Source organism: Loxodonta africana, chromosome 24, assembly GCF_030014295.1.
Source record: "Loxodonta africana isolate mLoxAfr1 chromosome 24, mLoxAfr1.hap2, whole genome shotgun sequence".
NCBI classification, from domain to species: domain Eukaryota; kingdom Metazoa; phylum Chordata; class Mammalia; order Proboscidea; family Elephantidae; genus Loxodonta; species Loxodonta africana.
Window position 1 is genome coordinate 27,772,052 of NC_087365.1, and position 21,831 is coordinate 27,793,882.

A 21,831-nucleotide genomic window follows, 5' to 3' on the forward strand; every position below is an offset into this window, starting at 1 on the left:
GGAAGTTCTGTTTGGTTCCTTGTTTTATTTTTTAAGCTATTAATATTCTCATTTTGTTCATACTTTGTTTTCTTGATTTTCTTTAATTCTTTGTCTTCCTTTAGGTCTTTGAACATATTTAAAATAGAAAAAAATCTTTAGTAAGTCCAATGTCTTGCCTCACGCAAGGGACAGTATCTGTCTCTTTTGTTCCTTTGATGGGCCATCCTTCTCTGTTTCTCTGCCTTCTGATGTTTTTGTTGAAAACAAGATATTTGAGTAATATTACATGGTAACTCTGGAAATCAGCTTCTCTGCCTCTCCTCAGGGTTTTCTGATCTTTTTTATTGTTGAAGACAGTGGTGGTCTGTTGGTTTAGTAACTTCTTAACTATTTTTGCAAAGACAGGAACTTCTTGCAGTCTTTGCTGACTGGCTGTGTGCTAGAGCACTCCTTCCTCTCTTGCCCCATGCAGCTACAGGACTTTCAGTCCTCCCTACACCTGTTGTTCCTCTGCCCTGCTGTACCTCCAGGATGGGGAAGAGATGCACATTTTAGATAGCAATCTGACAGGTTTGAACAAACATAATAGAGCATAAGGTGTAGTCTGCTCCCTTCAGAACCCAAGACCAGGTATCAAGCTGGTAATATGGGCTGCTGTTTCAAGCTAGCTGCTGAGCTGGGGACAGGGGATGGATGTGCTCCAGTAACAAAAGGGCACAGCTTTCCTACCTTTTTCTTGATGTTACCCTTCCTACTGTTTTTTTTTTTTTTTTTTAATAACTTTTATTAAGCTTCAAGTGAACGTTTACAAATCCAATCCCTACTGTTTTCTTGATTCAGAATTTGCTTGGTTACTGTGAACCTCTGTTTACGAGAGTTCTGAGAAAGTTAGGCCTGACAGTTTCTGCTTGTGTTTTGATGTTGCTACAAAGGATAACGTTTCTGTGACGTACTCTGGACACGTTATCAGGAGGGACCAGTCCCTGGGTAAGGACATCATGCTTGGTAGAGGGTCAATGAAAAAGAGTAAGACCCTCAGTGAGATGGATTGACACAGTGGCTGCAACAATGGGCTGAAACTTAGCAACAATTTTGAGGATGGTGCAGGACTGGGCAGTGTTTCATTCTGTTGTGCAAAGGGTTGCTATGAGTTGGAACAAACTCAACTTATGGGGGATGGGTGAGTGGAGCTTCTTACTCTGCCATCTTGTTGACCTCTATTGTCCTTTTTTATTTTTTTAACTTTTGTGATAAACATTTTCCATGTTGTTCCATAAATCTTCATTATTGGATGTACACCTGGTGTGTGTAATATAACTTGGTCATTTCCCCTATTTTGGGAATTCAAATGATCTCTGAATTTTTATTATTAAAAGTCAGGCAGGGATGACTATTTTAGGTAGAATATTTTTTCTTTTGGTGTTCTAAAATATTAGGAGTGATATTTGTGATTCCAAGGTTGTTGTTAGGTGCTGTCATTTCCAACTCATAGTGACCCCATGCACAACAGAACCAAATACTGCCTGGTCCCACGCCACAATCATTATTCTTGAGCCCATTGTTGCAGATACTGTCAGTTCACCTCACTGAGGGTTTTCCTCTTTTTCGCTGACCCTCTACCAAGCATGACGTCCTTCAGGGACTGATCCCTCCTGATAACATGTTCAAAGTATGTGAGATGTAGTCTCACCATTCTTGCTTCTAAGAAGCATTCTGGTTGTACTTCTTCCGAGACAGATTTGTTCATTCTTCTGGCAGTCCATGGTGTATTCAATGTTCTTCACCAACACTATAATTCAAAGGCATCAATTCTTCAGTTTTCCTTATTCGTTGTCCAGCTTTTGCATGCATATGAGGTGACTGAAAACACCATGGCTTGGGTCAGGCCCACTTTAGTGTTCAAGGTGACTTCTCTGCTTTTTAACACTTTAAAGAGGTCTCTTGAAGCAGATTTGCCTAATGCAATGCATCTTTCAGTTTTTTGACTGCTGCTTCCGTGGGTGTTGATTGTGGATCCAAGTAAAATGAAATCTTTGACAACCTCAATCTTTTCTCCATTTATCATGATGTTGTTTATTGGTCCAGTTGTGAGGATTCTTTTTTTTTTTTTTTTTTCATCTGTGTTGATGTGTAGCCCATAATGAAGGCTGTGGTCTTTGATCTTCATCAGTAAATGCTTCAAGTCCTCTTCACTTCCAGCAAGCAAGGTTGTGTTTTCTGTGTATCGTAGGTTGTTAATAAGTCTTCTTCTAATCCTGAAGTTGTGTTCTTTTTCACATAGTCCAGCTTCTTGGATTATTTGCTCAGCATACAGATTGAATAAGTACGGTGAAAGGATACAACCTGACTTATACCTTTCCTGATTTTAAACCATGCGGTATCCTTTTGTTCTGTTTCAAAGACTGTCTCTTGGCCCATGTACAGATTCCTCATGAGCACTATTAAGTGTTCTGTAATTTCCATTCTTTGAAATGTCATCCATAATTTGTTATATCCACACAGTTGGATGCCTTTGATAGTCAATAAAACACAGGTAAACATCTTTCTAGTATTCTCTGCTTTTAGCCAAGATCCATCTGACATCAGCAATGATAACCCTGGTTCCACGTCCTCTTCTGAATCCGGCTTGAATTTCTGGAAGTTCCCTGTTATTGTACTGCTGCAGCTGCTTTTGAATGATCTTCAGCAAAATTTTACTTGCATGTGGCATTAATGATATTATTCAATAATTTCTGAATTCGGTGGGATCACCTTTCTCTGGAATAGGCATAAATATGGATCTCCTCCAGTCGGTTGGCCAGGTAGCTGTCTGCTAAATTTCTTGGCATAGACTAGTGAGCACTTCCAGCACTGCATCCGTTTGTTGAAACATCTCACTTGGTATTCCGTCAATTCCTGGAGACTCATTTTTCACCAGCGTCTTCAGTGCAGCTTGGATTCTTCCTTCAGTACCATCAGTTCCTGATCATATGCTACCTCCTGAAATGGTTAAATGTCAACCAATTCTTCTTGAGATAGTGACTGTATATATTCCTTCCATCTTTTTTTTGATGCTTCCTGGGTCGTTTAATGTTCTCTCCTTAGAATTCTTCAATATTTCAGCTCAAGTCCTGAATTTTTTCTTTAATTCTTTCAGCTTGAGAAATGCCGAGTGTGTTCTCCCCTTTTGGTTTTCTATCGTCAGGTCTTTGCACATGTTGCTATAACACTTTACTTTGTCTTCTCAAGCTGCCCTTTGAAATATTCTGTTCAGCTCTTCTTCATCATTTCTTCCATTTGCTTTAGCTACTCTATGTTCAAGAGTAAGTTTCAGAGTCTCTTCTGACATCCATTTTGGTCTTTTCTTCCTTTCCTGTCTTTTTAAAGACCTCTTGCTTTCTTCATGTATGATGTCCCTGATGTCATTCCATAGCTCGTCTGGTCTTTGGTAATTAGTATTCAGTGTGCCAAATCTTTTGTCGAGGTTGTCTGTAAATTCAGGTGGGATATACTCAAGGTCGTACTTTGGCTCTCGTGGACTTGTTCTAATTTTCTTCAGCTTCAGCTTGAACTTGCATATAAGCAATTGATGGTCTGTTCCACAGACGACCCCTGGTCTTGTTCTGACTGATGATACCGAGCTTTCCTATCGTCTCTTTTCACAGATGTAGTTGATTTGATTCCTGTGTGTTCCATCTGTTGAGCTCCATGTGTATAGCCGCTGTTTATGTTGTTAAAAAAAGGTATTTGCAATGAAGAAGTCTTTGGTCATGTGATCTCTGGCATCATTTCTATCATGAAGGCCATATTTTTCCAACTTTTTCCATCTTTTTTGTGTCCAACTTTCACATTCCAATTACCAGTAATTATCAATGCATGCTGATTGCATATTTGATCAATTTCAGACTGCAGAAGTTGGTAAAAATCTTCAATTTCTTCATCCTTGGCCTTAGTGGTTGGTGCATAAATTTGAATAATAGTTAACTGGTCTTCCTTGTAGGTATATTGATATTATCCTATCTCTCACAGTATTGTACTTCAGGATAGATCTCAAAATATTCTTTTTGACGATGAATGTGATGCCATTCCTCTTTAAGCTGTTGTTCCTGGCATAGTAGACCGTATAATTTTCTGATTCAGAACAGCCAATACCAGTCCATTTCAGCTTACTAATGCCTAGAATATCAATGTTTATGCTTTCCATTTCATTTTTGATGATTTCCAATTTTCCTATATTGATGCTTCGCACATCCCACGTTCTATTAATGGATGTTTGCAGCTGTTTCTTCTCATTTTGAATCGTGCCACATCAGCAAATGAAGGCCCCAAAAGCTTGACTCCATCCATGTCATTAAGGTCAGCTCTACTTTGAGGAGGCAACTCTTACCCAGTCATATTTTGAGTGCCTTTCAACCTAAGGGACTCATCTTCCAGCACTATATCAGACAATGTTCTGCTGCTATTTATAAGGTTTTCACTGGCTAACTCTTTTCAGAAGGAGACTCCCAGGTCCTTGCAGTTTAAGAAATCTTATCAGAGGGCATGAGGTACATACAGAAAAGTACACACTTCAGAAGTGTGCAGCTTGCCGAATTTTCACAAAATGGACACACCCGGGTAACCAGTACCCAGATCAAGAAATTGCCAGCACTGTGGAAGCTCAGCTGAAACCTGTCCTCCATGGGTGACCCTGCTGGTAACTGAATACCGGTGGCATAGCTTCTAGCATCGCACCAACACACGAGCTCTCACAGTACAACAAACTGAAAGACGTGTGGGGGATTCAAAGACGGGAACTAAAAAGGACTTCTCATTTACTAAACCCAGGTACATGCATAAAGTATCTCTGGAAAACTATATACAAGGATTTGGCCAATTTGATTGCTGATGGGGAAAAGAACTTGGTTTGAGGGGAACAATAGTAGAAGGGAGTTTTCACTGTATACCATTTAGAACCTTTTAGATAACCATACGTGTACATTACCTATTTTAAAAGATTACATACGTTTTAAAAATGAAAAATGGTGAAATGAGTGTACTTAAAAAAAATCCACCAGGAGGCAGTATTGCTCTGCTAGGAAGAAGAGCAGAGCGTGTTGGTTCACTGTTGTGCGCAAGTGCTGGGATTGCGAGTTGGTTTTTTTTTTCTTCCTCGTTTTCTGTATTATTCTAATTTTACTACAAAGACCTATACAGAAATAAAGTACATATTACTTAAAGAAGGGGATGGGAAGTTGATTGGTAAAGCCGAACATATGCATACCCCGTTATTGTTGTTGTTAGGTGCCATGGAGTTGGTTCTGACTCATAGCGACTCTACAGGACAGAGTAGAACTGCCCCATAGGGTTTCCAAGGAGCACTGATGGATTTGAACTGCCAACCCTCTGGTTAGCAGCCGAGCTCTTAACCGCTATGCCACCGGGGCTCCCAGCAATTCCACTCGTAGATAATATACCAACAGAAATGCTGACGTATTTTCACAAAAAGACTTGTACAAGAATGTTCATAGCAACTTTATTCATGATAGTCCCAAACTGGAAACCACCCGGATATTCAGCAGCAGTACAATGGCTACAATGTAGCACGTCTGCGCCATGGATTACTTGACATCAAGGAGAATGAAAGCTCTGCAACAGCACTCAACAGTGTGGGTGTACCTTATACACAAAACAGCGACTGACAGAGGTCACTGACCAAGTACAAGAGCATAGAGTGTGTAATTTCAATCACACAAAAAGTACAAAAACTAATTTCTGCTACTAGAAGTTAAGATAATGGTTACCCTGGCTGGGGGTGGGGGCAGATCATTCCTGGAATGGGGCACAAGGGGAGCTTCCACGGTGCTGGCAATTTCTTGATCTGGGTACTGGTTACCCGGGTGTGTCCATTTTGTGAAAATTCGGCAAGCTGCACACTTCTGAAGTGTGTACTTTTCTGTATGTACCTCATGCCCTCTGATAAGGCTTCTTAAACCGCAAGGGGAAAATCTAAGAGGAAATTTACCATGATGTGAACTGTGGCATTGTCTAGGTAATAAGACTCTGGCTGATGATTTTCCTTCTCTCCTTGTATGCTCCTAATTTCGTTCATTCAAAAAATATTTAATGACCACCTACTATGTGTGAGACATTGCTCTACTCAGTTCTGGTGGGTGTACAACAGCGGACAAAATAGAAGAATTCCCTGAATTCGCTGAGCTTACTTTCTAGAAGGGGAGAGTGAAAATAATAATAGCCATGTAAATAAATGATGTCAAATGGTAATAACTGCTATGGAGAAAAATACATCGGGGGAGGGGGTGGAAAATGTAAGGGGCGTGGTGCTATTTGAGTGGTCAGGAAAGGCCTTAGTGATAAAGAGAAATTTGATCGGGGACCTATAGAGAGTAAGGCAGGAAGTCATTCAGCTATGGGTGGTGATGGAAAAAAGGATTGTCGTCATTATTTTAAACCGTAAGCTATAAATTGATTTGTTACACGGCAATTGTTAACTGGAACATACAGGTACATGGAGAAGGCAATACAATCAAAATTACAGGAGTTACTCCAAAAAAAAAAACAAAAAACGAAAAACTCATTGCCATCGAGTTGATTCCAACTCCTAGCGACCCTTTAAGACAGTAGAACTGCTCCATAGGGTTCCCAAGGAGCGGCTGGTGGACTTGAACTGCCGATCTTTTGGTTAGCAGCTGGATTCTTTACCACTGTGACACTAGGTCTCCAGAGGAGTGACTATCATGGGGGAACTTAAAGTACCAGCAGTGGAACCTACTTGAGATACAAGACCTCCTAAGAACCCCTCAAGTTTTAGGATGTCCCCAGGAAAAAGCACATGATTGCCTGAGCCAAAGTGTCCATCCCTGGCTGTGCCGGGGGAGGCTGAAGAAGGATAGGGCTCACTCAGCTTCCACGAGAGGAGACAGGTCCAAGAATCACCCTCCTAACAAGACTACACAGGAAAGGTGATTTCCCATAAGGAAACTGAAGTGACTTCAGTACTGAGTTAAAAGGGTGTCCAGGGGCCATAGCCTCGGGGTTTCTCCAATCTCTATCAGACCAGTAAGTCTGGTCTCCTAGGTAGCAATCTTTATGGGAGTAGATTGCCAGGTCTTTTCTCCTGAAGACCGGCTGGTGGATTCGAACCACTGACCTTTCAGTTAGCAGCCAAGTGCTTAACCACTGCACCACAAGGGCTCCTTATTGCAATATACCAACCCCCCCAAAAAAAACCCCAAACACAAACAAACAAAAAAAACCCACTGCCGAGTCGATTCTGACTTATAGTGACCCCACAGATTTCCATGGTTATAAATCTCCACAGAAGCATACTGCCTCATCTTTCTCCCACGGAGCCACTGGTGGTTTCGAACCGCGGACCTTTGCTTGGCAGTTGATCGCTTTAACCTCTGCACCACCGGGGCTCCTTATCGTGATCTGGGTGTGTTCATTTCTATTATCTACAGCTGCTTTCATGTTATAATAGCAGACCTGACTAGGTGCAGCAGAGACCGTATGGCCCACAAAGCCTGAAATATTTACTCCCTGATCCTTCACAGAAGAAGTTTCCCAATCCCTGTTCAAAACGCTTGGAGGGCCCTCTGGGGCCTGAAAGCCCAGATCCTGACCCGACTCTCTATCAAAAACCTCCATGAGGTTCAAATAGACTTTAAGAGATAAGAGGAATCTGAACGGAAGCAGTAGGAGGCCTGAGCCTCAAGTAAGCCTATTGCATCCTTCTGGGCTCCCCGTGCCAGCCAACTCTAAGACTTTCCTTGGTCCTGGACTCCCCTGTTCTGCCCTTCCTCTGTTAAGGGCATTGTCAAGGTGTTGCTCTACCAACTGAGAGGTAATCCCTACCTGTACGTTTTTTTTTGGTGGTTTCCAAAATCGCATTACCCTCCACACTTTGGGCCTCTGAGCTGTTTTCTCTGTGTCCCCACCTCTTCCATCCCCAGGCAGGGCTCTCTCATTGGCTGCTGAGGTGGCTTCTGCTTTCAGCTGGGGCTGGAATAACTTGTGGGGCCAGTTTTGTCCTATTGAAGTCCTACCTTAGCTCAGCTGAGAGGATCCAATATAAGGGAGTTGAATGGAAACAGCTACTCAGCAGGTGTTCCTCATCCTTTCAGCTCCCCGCCACTCCCAACACTCACCTAGACAAGGGGTTTCTCCCCAGGGTCCCTTCCCGCTACACAGCCCTGAGGAAACGACTACCCGCTCAGTCCCTCTAGCTGCCCCTCCTATATGGGGTCAGCGGAGGCAGTCTAAGGTCCTGACTTGTGGAATGCGCCTAGATTCTCCAAGTCCACCCCCATGCTGTGTGAGTCAACACAGAAATGCCTCACTGAGGTGCTGGTGGGTGGTAATCCCTCAGCCTTGGACACAGTATTCTCCACCAGTCTGTGTGTTTATCAAAAAACAAACAAACAAACAAAAAACAGTTGCTGTTGAGTCGATGCCGACTCATGGCAACCCCACCTGTCAGAGTAGAGCTGAGCTCCCTAGCATTTCTAATGGCTAATTTTTTGGAAGTAGATCACCAGACCTTCCTTCTTAGGAGCCTCTGGGTGGACTTGAACTTCCAACTTTCAGTCAGCAGTTGAGCATGTTAACTGTTTGCACCACCTAGGGATTCCCATGTGTTTACCTGACCCGCTTTTGCAAAGGTCCACTACATAAATGATTCTCGCTTGAGCTCATATCTAGGAGGTGTCTCTGCAGATGAGCCTGCTTTGTTGTTGTTCAGATTATTTACATTATATCAAAAACCAAAACCAAACCTGTTGCCGTTGAGTCAGTTTCGACTCATAGCGACCCTTATAGGACAGAGTAGAACTGCCCCATAGTTTCCAAGGAGCTCCTGGTGGATTCTAACTGTCGACTTTTTGGTTAGCAGCCATAGCACTTAACCACTACACCACCACGGTTCAGCTAAATTATAATTCCTTTGGCTGCCTAGAAAATTTCAGAGCTGAATTCTAAATTCAGTGCAGTTATCTTCAGGGCCCGGTGGTCTCTACTTTGGTCCTTGTCCTGTTTTGACATTAAGTGTGTGATTGTGCTGTTGAGGGTGTTTTGCAAAGTCAGCACCATACAGGTTCCAAATAAAGAAACACTGGGTGTAGCTGGGCTGGCCGTATGAGATCCCTGATGACCAGAACTAGATCAGATTTGGCGCTGCCGATTCTGCGGGAAGGTAATCCAGGTCTGGTGGACCCTTGTTTACCTTCTTCAGCTTTTTTCAGGCAGCAATAGTCCCTTAGGCCCTGAGAGTGTGTTTTCATTGTGGGAAAATCTCCCATTGTTTCACATCTAATGATTTGCAGGAACATGACTTTGGGGTAAAACTTACATGGAGTAAATTAGACCCAATTCTGCCTCTAGCTTGCTGTGTGACCTTGAACAAGGCTCTTCTCTGTTCTGTAAAATGGGAGTGGTAAGGAGTGTTTAGGTTTCAGTTCTAACAAGTTGGGGTTCTCTGTCAGGGCTGGAGAGAGGCTTTTTGGGTCTGGATGTGGTCAGGGAATTTGTAGAGCTTAGAAAGAAGCAAGGAGAGCCTAGGTGGTCAGCCCGGGGTACAGTGAGCTGGGTGGTTTGGAGCAGCCAGAGCCGGGTGGGTGGAGCACTGTCATGCTCTGTTCCGTTGGCCTCCCAGCAAGAAGAATGAAGAGATGAAGGTGGTAGAGGCTCCCTAAGTAGTTACATCATCCACAGTTGGCAGAGTGCTTAAGGATTACTGAGTCCAACACCTCATTTTACAGATGGGAGAACTGAGGCCCAGGTGGAAAGGAGACTTGCCCAGGTTCACAAAGTAAGGCAGAGGCTGAAGCAGGACTGGAACCCAAGCCTCCTGGTTGCCACATGGGAAGCACAAAGGTAGGCAGGAGGAGGCATTGGCCATCTCCTCCCCTGTCAGCCTCTCCTGGCCCATCACTTGGCCGCAGCCACATGGACGATCACAAAGCCCTTAATATCCGGGAAGTGGGGGCTGACGAGGTCCACCTGCAGCTGCCTTGGGCCACTCCTGGAGGGGGTGATGCTGAACTGGACGGAGGCCCTCTCCTGAGGCTCCAGACTGGGCACACTGGGAGGAAGGGGACAAGGACAAAGGCAGACAATCAGCTCGCTCTCCTGACTGGCCTGCCAGTCCACGGCTCCCCAGAGCCACAAGTTCATGCCTTGTGGTTTGACATTCAAGCCATGCCAATCCGCTTTCAGCTTAATCTTCTCTTACTCCACTTCCCACCCTACCCACCCAGCCAGGCTAGTCTCCTCCCTGTACCTTGAACACACCTTAAACTTTCCTTCCTCTGGGCTTTTGCCTGCACCATTGCTCCCACCTAGGATGCCCTTCCCATCTCACTTGAACCCAAGGCCCAGATCAAGTTTCTTTTCTTCCAGGAGACCTTCCCTGCCTATGCCAGCCATGAAGACCTCTGACTAGGAAGCCCTCCATCCTTCTTAATACCTGAAAAACCCCTCTATTCATCATTTAAGGCCCTGCTCAAATATTAGCTCCCTTGGGACTTCTTCCTGACCCCACTCCACTCCAACCCAAGGGCTGCCCTGATCCCCAGGACCTTGGGGGTCCATCTCTCTGTTTGTACAAATTACACTGTCTTCATTTGAAGGGCCATCTGCTTCTGAGAGCCCTTCTCCAGGCAGAACCACATCTGGTCCATCTTGGCATTCCCAACAATTGATATGTGGCCCAGAGCGAGGTCAGTATGATCAAGAACCATCTGAGTAAGTGAATAAATGGAAGAATGAATGAGTGAGAAAATGAATGGATGAATGAACAAGTCAAAACTGAGTTGAGTAGATGAATAAGTAAATGAATGAGTGAATGAATACATGAATAAGAGAGTGAATGAATTAGTGAGTGAAAAAGTGAACAAATGAATTAGAGTGAGGGGATGAATCAGTAAATGGATAAACGGGTGAATATGGGAATGAATACTATGAGTGAATAAGACTAGGTGGATGAATTATATGGTTAAGTGAATGACTAAATGAATGAAGGTGTGAGTGCATGAATGAAGGCTGATGTGTCTAGGCAGTCTGGTTCCTGGGGTCCAGAATCCCTCCTACGCCCCCTCCACCCTGGCAGCTTTTCTCTGGCCCGTCCCATGTGTAAGGCAGCCCTGCTCCGGGCTGGCACTTACTCGATGCTGAGCTGTCCTCGGAGCAGTCCGCTGCCCTCCACCATCAGCAAACAGTCCTCTACTCTCTCCAAGACGGGGTTGACCACCATCACTTCCACCACAACTGCCACCCCCACCGTGGCTGGGCCCAGCACCTGGAGGGGCAACACTCATAAGCCATCCTCCCTCCTCCCCACCTCACCCGCCAGGGAAACCGTGGTCCTCACCTGGTCAGAAAATGGGACATTTTTTCCTTGCCTCCACATACCCCCATCTCCATGAACATATTCATGCCCCTGCCTTCACACATCTCTTCCCTACCCTCGAGAGCCAAAGCTGGAGTTAAAAGCATGCAACCTCCAGCTTCTGATGCCCTCCCCAGTTCTGAAGAGGGCTTGCTAAGAACAGGGTGGTGGGATGAGGACAGAAGTCACCTTGATGGTGATGAAGTCCTCCAGAGTAATGTCCTTCTCCACCAGGAGCTTCTCTCCTTTGGTGACGAGACACATGGCAGCCAACAGGATCTTCTTGTCCTCTGTCAGGTCCTCCTTATACTGAGAGTAAGATATTGCAATTGGGATATTTTTCTCTGGAAGGGAAAGCAGAGGTGGGAGTTAGGGGTCCAGTGTTCTTCAATGGTACCCAGAAGAAAGAAGGAAACACCCAACTAACGGCTACATCACCTCTGGTCCTTGCAACCATCCTGAGACAGGAACTATTATCCTCAGTTCATAGATGAAGAAGCCTGAGACTCGGAGAGGGTATTTCTTGTCCAAAGTCGCACAGCAAGCAAATTAAGGAGCCAAGATGAGGGGGACTCAAATTCAGACTAGTCAGGTACCATGACACCAGATTGTTTCTCCAACAGCTACCGGAGTTATGTCTAAACTTCCCCTAGTAATTCAAGGTGGAAGTCTCTCAGTCCACTAATCATTTATTCCCTTAAGAGTTCATGCACTAAGTGTTTATTGAGCACCTACTACATGTCAGGCACAGAGAAGGGGGGCGCTGTCTTAGTCATCAAGTGCTGCTATAACAGAAATACCACAAGTGGATGGCTTTAACAAAGAGAAATTTATTTGCTCATAGTAAAGTAGACTGAAAGTCCAAATTCAGGGTGTCAGCTCCCTGGGAAAGCTTTCTCTCTCTGTCGGCTCTGGAGGAAGGTCTTTCTCGTCAATCTTCCCCTGGACTAGGAGCTTCTCTGCACAGGAACCCAGGGTCTAAAGGACATGCTCTGCTCCCAGTGCTTCTTTCTTGGTGGTACGAGGTCCCCAACTCTCTGCATGTTTCCCTTCCCTTTTTATTTCTTGAGAGATAAAAGGTGGTGCAGGCCACACCCCAGGGAAACTCCCTTTACATTGGATCAGGAATGTGACCTGGGTAAGGGTGTTACAATCCCACCCTAATCCTCTTTAACAGACAATTACAAGCCATCTGAGTTTGCAACCTGTGAGCAAGGTCGTTAAAGGGCAAGGACTTGGCTCACACTCTTTGTTCCAGGGCTTTGTACATAATAAGTTCTTCCTGAATGTGAGTAGGATGAACCACGTAATAAAGTTCTGCCTTGTTTTATGGGCTTCCTTAGCCCACTAGGTAATTGCTGGGAGAACCTTACAACAATAGCAATAATTAGTAATTACAAAGCTAACTTTTACTGAGGGTGTAAAGGGTGTTGGGCATTGGGAGCACTCTGCATAGATTAACTCATTTAATCCTTATAACAACTCCATGAGTATTATTACCCCCAACTTTTAAAAATATTAGTAATACAACTGTCACCTTCAAATGTTCACTAGGTAGTAGGAAATGTGACAAAAGCTTTACATATCTTATTTACTGCTTGCAACAACCCATGGTGGTACAGCAGTGGTTTTCAAAGTGTGGCCCTGGGGCCGGGGGCATTGGCATCACCAGGAGCTTGTTAGACACACAAATTCTCAGGCCCCACCCCAGACCTGCTGAATCAGAAACCAGTGGGGTGGGGCCCAGCAATCTGTGTTCGGACAAGCCCTCCAGACGATGCTGAGGCATGCAAGGTTTGGAAACCCCTGATGTAGAAAATATGGTCTCCATCTACAGACACAAATGTTGAGGCTTAGAGATTAAAGGAAGCAGCCTGAGACCGCCCAGTCTTCCTAGTACCTCTGGGCTGCCACAGTTGAAGAGAATTTCATGGAGCTCTAATCACCTTGTTGACAAATTCCAATTTATGAAATGCCAAATGCCAGTAATATTTCCAGTCTCACTTCCCTGTCACCTTATCCATATCTTTCTGCTGAGTCTGAGGGAAAGGCAGATGCAAGGCAAAGAAGGCACTTGGCAGGCAGGGCAAAGCAGACCCTGTTTCTGGCACGCTGGATTAAGCAGCAGCGCTTCTCAGACTAGATCCAAACCACCCAGTTCTGGCTTATTAACACACAGTTTCTTGGACCTCTCACCTGGAGATTCCAATTCGTGGGGCAGGGCTCGCTGGGGTCTACGTCATGCTGACATCCTTAAAGAGGCTTTCAGGAATCACTGACTAAACTGTGCAATATATGTTTTTAAAATCACACCACAGAAGTTGGAATTCATCAAAATTCAGAACTTCTACACTTGAAAAGACACTGCTAATAGAATAAAAAGGCAAGCCACAGATTGGGAGAAATATCTGCAAATCACATATAACGGACTGGTATTTGGAAAATATAAGTAATAATAATGATAGAAGAAGAAAACAACCAATCCAATTAAAAATAGAGCAAAATATTTGGACAGACAACTCAGCAAAGAAGATACACAGATGGCAAATAAGCACTTGAAAAGATGGACATCATTAATCATTATGTAAATGCAAATTAAAACCACAATAAGATATCACTATATACCTGGGTAGTGCAAACAGTTAAGCACTCAACTACTAGCTGAAGTTTGTTGGTTCAAACCCACACAGTGGCCCCTCGGAAGACAGGCCTGGTGATCTGCTTCTGAAAGGTCACGGCCTTGAAAGCCTTATGGAGTAGTTCTACTCTCTGTACATGGGGTCGTCAGGAGTTGGAATCGACTTGATGGCGACTAACGATAACAACAACGACGCATATCTATTGGAGTGCCTGAGTGGTGGAAATGGTTAAGTGCTCAACTACTAGCCACAAAGTTGCCAATTTGAACCCACCCAGAAGTACCTTGGAAGAGAGTCGTGGTGATCAGCTTCCGAAAGGTCACAGCCTTGAAAACCCCATGGAGCAGTTCTACTCTGCACACATGGGGTTGCCATGAGCTGGAATCAACTTGACAGCAACTAATATATACCTATTACCAAAAAACATCAAACCAGTTTCTGCCAAGTAGACTCTGACTCACTGTGACCCCATTGTGTCAGAACACAACTGTGTTCCGTGGGGTTTTCAATGGCTGATTTTTTGGAAGTAGATCACCTTTCTTCCAAGGTGCATCTGGGTGGACTTGAGCTGCCAACCTGGCTGGTAGTCTAGCACTTAGCTGTTTGCTCTGCCCAGGGGATCCTATACCCCTATTAGAATAGAAAAACAAAACGAAAAAACAACCAAAAGAAAACTGACAATACCAAGTGTTGACAAGGATGTGGAGCAGCAGGAACTCCCATTCGTGGCTGATGAGAGTGTGAAATGGTTGAGTCACTTTGGTAAACAGTTTGGCAGTTTCCTACAAAGTTAAACATATACCTGCCATGTTTTGTTGTTGGGTGCCATCAAGTTGATTCTGACTCAGTGATCTTATATGAGTAGAGCTGCCCCATATGGTTTCCTGGACTATAATCTTTATAGGAGCAGACTGCCAGGTCTTTTCTCCTGTGGAGCTGCTGGTGAGTTTGAGCTGTTGACCTTCGGGTTAGCAGCCAAGCGCTTTAACCACTGCACCACCAGGGCTCCTTACACCTGCCATACAACAACTCAGTCATTCTACTCCTCAATATTTACCCACGTGAAATAAAAAATTATGTTCACATAAAAATCTGTATGTAAATGTTTATAGGGGCTTTATTCATAATAGCCCCAAACTGGAAACAACCCAAATGCCCTTCAATAGGTAAATGGATAAACAAACTGTGGCACATCCATTCAAAAGAACAGTACTCGGCGCTAAAAGAAATGAACTATTATCACAACAAGGAGGGTGAATCTCAAGTGCGTTATGCTAAGTGAAGGAAGTCAGACTAAAAAGGCTACATACTATAGGCTTCCATTTATATATGACATTCTGGGAAAGGTGAAACTGTAATGACAGAGAACGGTTGCCAGGGGCTGAGGGCAGGGAAAGGGGTTGATACAAAGAGTAGTCATAGAACTATTTTATATCTTGATTGTCGTGGTGGTTACATGACTGTATGTGTTTGTCAAAACTCAGAGAACTTTACACTAAGTGAGTTTTAATATATGTAAATTATACTTTAGAAAAAAAGGGAAAATCATACCACAGAAAAGCTAAAAGATAACTGACATCAAATCTCTGAAGATGGTAGAAGATTTTCATGCCTTAGATATGAGAGTAGGAATCATAAAGAAAATGTAAGACAGAGTTAATCACATAAAAAATAAACATTTCTTCTTGTCAAAGATGAAGCCAAAATTAACGTGGCAATCAACACTCCTTGGAAAGAAATTTCTCATTAAAAATCTAAAGCTTAAAAGATGCTTATGTCACCATAAAAGTTTTTAAGGGAAAAAATGGGACAGTTGTTTTAAAAGCACAGAGTGAGGTGGAAAAAAAAGGAGGACCTTTAAAATATGCCACAAAATCCCTAAACCCAAACAAACAAACAAAAAAAAACCTGCATGTAAAAAAAATACCATTAACAAAATTAAAAGGCAAATGAAACTTGGGGGCCAGGGAATATGCGGGAACACTGGTGGTGCAGTGGTTAAGGGCTCGGCTGCTAACCAAAATGTTGGTGGTTCAAAACCCACCAGCTGCTCCTTGGAAACCCTATGGGGCACTTCCACTCTGTCCTATAGGGTCACTATGAGTCGGCATCAACTTGACGACAATAGGTTTAGGGAATACACAACTCGGATCATACACCAACAGCTGCTTTCTGTTACTTCTTCTGTAAGTAAAGATCAAAGCCCCAGCCTAAAAACGGGCAAAAGATATGAACAAAAAGTTCACAGAAATCTGAAATCAAATACATGGCTTTTAAACATGTGAAAAATTGTTACCCACATAGAACATAAGAAGAAAAGTTCAAATTGAGAGGTACCAGTTTTTGCTTTCAAATTGGTAAAAGAAAAATAAAAAGGTTGATAACACACTGTACTGGAGAAGGTGTGGAGAAAAAGCTTTGTGGACGGAGGTGTAGACTGAACAATCACAGAGGAGGGCCATGCTGACAAAATCACATACCCTCTGGGCCAGGAAATACTGGGGATTTAGCCTATGGAATCCCCAGGTGGTGCAAACGGTTAACTGCATTAAGCTGCTAACCGAAAAGTCGGAGGTTTGAGTCCACCTAGGGGCACCTTGGAAGAAAAGCCTGGTCATCTACTTCTGAAGAATCAGTTATTGAAAATCCTACGGGACACAGTTCTATTCTGACATATATGGAGTTGCCATGAGCCGGAGTCCACTTGATGGCAAATGGTTAAGCCTATGTGTCCTCTGATACGTGCAAAATGACACAAGTAAAGGGCATTTACTACAACATTGTAAGAGAAGAAGACTGGAAACAATTCCAATGTCCATGGAGCAGGAGCTTGTTCTTAAACCATGGTTTATCCATTTAGTGGAATGCTACGAAGTTGGAGAAAAGAATCAAAGAGTTCGCAGATGCATCTCCCAGATACATTTTTAAGAAAAAAAAAGTGAATTGGTGTGAATTGAAATATATATGTATGTACAGTTATAAGAGGTACATATATACACATATAATCTTTATATGAATAGAAAATATTTGGAAGGACACACAACATCTTGTATCACTGTTTCTCTGGGGAGTGGAACTGGGTGGCAGAAGGGCCGAGGTGAAAATAATTATTTTCATTAAACAAATTTTTACCTTTTAGATTTTGTAGCATGTGTATTTGTTAACAGTTCAAAAAATAAATGATATGTTTTAATGGTCATACCATTTGGTCCAGTAATTTCTCTTTGAATATACTCTAACAAAATAGCCCAACACCATGGTGTGAAGAATTACTTAGTATGGCCTTTCTCTCCATGGTCTTGTAACTCCCACCCAGGTGACTGGTCAGTTTTGCCTTAAAAGAGCCAATTCTGGAGCAGAGAGGACAGTCCTCCACTACCAAGGAAGGAGAGACCCAGCAGCAGGAGATGGTGAGGCTGGTTTCCCCGCTCACGGAGAGAGAAAGCTCAGTGCCTTTAGGAAGCTGAGCGTCTTTGGGCAGAGACTGAGGGCCCGGGAGAGGCGTGCCTGTGAGGACGGCTGGGAAGAGGCTTTCATGATGGAAGAACTGTATCCTGAGTGTTCCTGAACCTGAATTATAATGTTACTTCCCTAATAAACCCCATAATCTTTAGTACGATCTGTGAGTTCTGTATGGCCATTGCAGTGAGTTACTGAACCCAGAAGAGAAGTAGAGAGTGCTGTGTGAGGAATGGTTGGCATCAGAATTAGTAAAGGTGGTGGAGAGAAGAGGCTTGTCTGGCCTCCACCTCATGGGAGTCAGCCTTGTGCTGTTGATCTTGGTTTTCCTTCCCCCTTGTATGCTAGAGGAGGTCTGACACTGCCCCATGCCATTTTTACAAACGTCCAGAAGAAAAAAAGAGAAAAAAACTGGGAGTTTTTGCACCAAGTGATACTGTTAATAGCAATCAGCTGATAACCACCCAAAAGGAAAGATAAAATACGTCACCATTTACCTATTTAGTTTAAGATTACACATCTGTTAAAATGTTTGTTAAGCGTTTATAAAAACATCTAAATTATAATGTAATGTGAAAAGAGCAAGGCACTAATGAGTTATTTGCAATATAATTAGAACCACGTTTTTCAAAAAGCAAACAGGCACAAAAATATCAGAAAGAAAACATGCTAACAGTTTGCAGGTGGGTGGTAGGATCGCACGTGATTTTTCTCTTTTATTGTGCTTTCTAAATCTTTTATGAATATGTATTACTTTTAGAGTGAAAAAAATGGCTAAAAGTTAGGAGAAAGTATATTGTAATTAATATTTTGTTATGAAGTGCTAGTTTGTGAGTTAAATTTTGTGAAAAATAAATGACAAAAAAGTTGAAAACGTGTATGATACCTCCTTCACACGTTTTCATGCCCTGTCAAAATATACACGTTCCACCTACCAGAAACTGGTACAGAGGAACAGCTTCTTTGTTTAACTAAATTCTTTGATTTTAGAAAGGTATGTGAAAGCCGAGAGACAGACAGACAGACAGACCAGAAAGAGAAGGCAAGAATGACCGAAAGGAATGAATTTAGCTAAGTGCTATGGGACCCTGGGTAGTGCAAATGGTTTGCTCTTGGCTACTAACTGAAATGTTGGTGGTTCGAATCCACCCAGTGGCACCCATGCAAGAAAGGCCTGACAATCTACTTCCAAATGATCAGCTACTGAAAACCCTGTGTGCACAGTTCTACTCTGAGACACATGGAGTCACCATTAGCATGAGTCAGAACCGACTCGATGGCAATGGGGTGTGTTCAAGGATCACGAAAAAAATTCCTTGAAATATTTTTTAAAAATTCAATTGGAAAAAGGTCACTTAAAATGACACAAAACCTTCAAAAGGACTGAAGCCATCCTATTCTGCTGTGAAATAGTAATGCTGAGTTTTAGGTACCGCTAGGCATGATCTGACCGCCCACAGCCTGAAGACAGGCAGCTGAACCAGAAGTTTACCAGCCCTGGCTTTGAACGCTGGCTCTGCCATTTCCCTACTGAGCACCCTGGGTTAGGAGTTAGACTCCCTAGGTTTGGGTCCTGTTACTACAGGCACTGACTTGTGTGACACTTTGGATTCATTACTTCACCTTTCTAGGTGTGAGTCCCTACTCCGGGAAATGGAGCTACCACTGATACCTCACAAAGGTGGCTGGGGGATTACGGCCCTTGTATGTAGAATTCTCAGGATGGGGCCTGGCATCCGTAAGCACTTAGTAAACACCTCTTACAAGTCCACCCGTCTCATACAGATCACCTGGAACCAGATGGTTCCAGAATTTTTGGATTTTACAAAGTTAACACAAGGCATATTCCAGATTTTACAAAATGCTCCCAGCAGGTGCTTTTTCTACTTGGCATGTAAATAGCAATACTAATTGGGATAAATAAAGGCAACAAACGGCTTCACCGTTGGGTCACTGTGCCACCAGACAATCTGTGGGCTCTTTTATTACTACGTCAAAGAAAAAAAATTAATAACAAATATCTTAGTTGGATTTTAAGGGTGTTTTCTTACCCACTGTAGAGTAATGCTATTCAGCTACACGCATCCCCTCCCTAATGGAATCAGCTTTGCTCTTCCCCGGAGCATGTTGGGGATGAATTTGGGATGGACTCGGGCTAAGGTACAAGGCCGGGAGGGGCATGACTGGGCCAGCGGCCAAGGCCGAGGAATGCCTTAGCAACAAGAAAGAAAACATCTGGGCCTGGATGTGAAGTCCCTGGGAACACTGACTGCCCAAGGACGTGGGAGAAAACGATGAGCCTTGGCTCGCAGCTGGAATGGCATATAGGTTTGTGTCCCTCGCTAGGTGGTTGTGGAAAATACTCCAGCCGGCTGCCACTGGAGAGCAGGTGCTGGCCCGTGTCAGTAAGTTTCCCTGAATAAACTCATGAATCTGGAAAGGGCTACGTGTCAGTTCTTCGGATTATCTACCAGATCGCACAGTGAGGGTCTTTACTTGCTGGGGTTGTCCCCCGACAATTGGCATAGTCGGCAGGATTCCAGGGAGCACACCAGGCCTTCCCAGATGGGTGGGGAAAAGCGGGCTCCACTGGCGGAAATCCCAGGGTGGCAGGGACGCATGCCCTGGGACCACTAGCCCAGGCTGTTGAGGCCTGGGGACTTGTGCATGAGTATGGGGATGCCCCAGAAACGCCACAGGGGTTGTTGCAGTTACTAGGGTCTTTGCATGTTGAGAAAGAAAGAAGGATGTTTGTGTTTTGGTTACGGGAGCTGTGTGGCCGCTGTTGTGGGCATGGCGATATTCATGGGAGACCCCAAAGCAAAAGCCAGATGGCCGTGCTGGGGTGGCTTCTACTGGCAGCAATGAGAGGGGCCTCCGATGCGGAGCCAGCCACTAGGGCCCTAATTAGGCAGCTGGAAGCAGAGCCGCAACTGGGGAATTTGCAAGCAGCCTCTTCCTCCTTCACTGAAACATTACTGCCCCCTTTGCAATATAGCAAGAGGCAACTTCGGGGTGGCCAGTGATCTCTATGTGGGGAGGTCTGGCCCGCATGCTTTTCTGTGGGAGATGTCCCAGGTTGACCAGTGAAGCCTTGCTAGCTCAGTCAGTAGAACATGGGACTGGAGATAGTTGGAGGGGCTAAACAGGTCCCTGGTGCTGAGAACACCCTGTTACACTCAAAGAGTTAAAACAACAGTTCAAGGTAGCTTGTGTTCAGCGACCTTGAAGAGACTTCAGAATTCTCTGATAGCTGCCCTGCCAAGGTAACTGAACAGCAACCTAGCTGCAGCTGCCATGGTAAGGGGAAAACTAAAAAAGGGGGGCCCACCTCCAGGTTACCAGGTGACTGGGGTGGACCGTGCTTGCACTTGGTGTGGTGGAGGTGTGGCCCCACAAATGAGTGAGGGCTCTGCCAACTTTTCCCACATATTCTTTCAGAAATAATTAAGACTGAGGATTAAGCCCAATTTCTCTGTCACCGGCGAGGAGCAATGGCCTTGTGTTACAATTAAAGTCCAGTGAGGTATACTTTGGGTCTGAGGCCACTATCATTGAGACACTTGCCCCAGCCTGACTACGGATAAGTCCCTTGGGGCCCCTACAAATCCTTACTGTATGTACTGATGATGTTGATGTATTAATGCACACCTTTGTAGACTTTTGCCTCCAAGTCCTGATGGGAATTGCTGTAGTTAAGGCTGTTTTTAGAGGGGCACAAGGAAACCATGACGTGGGCTATAGCTAACAGCCTGGCCATTCAATCTGGCCACTGACAACCCTAGGACTGACATATAAAGCAAGCCCCTATAGAAATGAGTCATCTGGACAAAAAAATAACGAAATCAGTTCTGCTCCTGAGAAGCTTTTGTTACTTGTGTGGATAGTCATCAGAAAAGCCCCTATGCTGAGAGTGGAAAACAGCCAACAAGCAGACCGGTCTTAGCAGCTGACCGCAGAGGCTGAAGCAGTGTCTGCTCCAGAGCAAAGAGATGTGCAGTCGACCACCTCTTGGGTTTAAGAGAGGGCCGTTCAGGGAGATTCACGCACCATGCGAGACTGGGCCTACACGCGTGGACTGCCACTGTCATCATAAAACGCTGGATAGCACAGGAAAGCTGACCCACCTACAAGACCCTGGCCAAGGCTAAAACCTGTGCAGGGACAGATTCCCAAGCCAACAGGCCAGGGCATTCTCGGCAGGTGAATCGTATCGGGGCTTTTTATCCTATACAGAGGCTTCCACTGGATCTTGAATGAACTCTTCACACTCTTTATCACCCCAAGACCTAGGGGCAATTGAGCACATTAATGGACAAGTTTAAATGTCTAATGGGAGGGCACAAGACAACCCCAGCCTGAACCATGCATCTTAGACAAGCAATC

At 44.2% G+C, this 21,831-nt stretch overlaps 1 protein-coding gene across 1 annotated transcript in view; it reads right to left on the minus strand.

The window, feature by feature from the left end:
• Positions 1-9,745: 9,745 nt before the first annotated feature.
• TGM6 (transglutaminase 6) overlaps positions 9,746-21,831 on the minus strand; it is a 70,494-nt gene continuing 58,408 nt past the window's right edge. Inside the window, exons 11-13 of the mRNA XM_064276468.1 lie at positions 11,537-11,691; positions 11,124-11,257; positions 9,746-10,042 (exon numbers count right to left, since the gene is read on the minus strand). Of these exons, the coding sequence (XP_064132538.1) occupies positions 9,889-10,042; positions 11,124-11,257; positions 11,537-11,691 (443 nt within the window). The 3' untranslated portion in view covers positions 9,746-9,888. The remainder of the gene's footprint in view (positions 10,043-11,123; positions 11,258-11,536; positions 11,692-21,831) is intronic.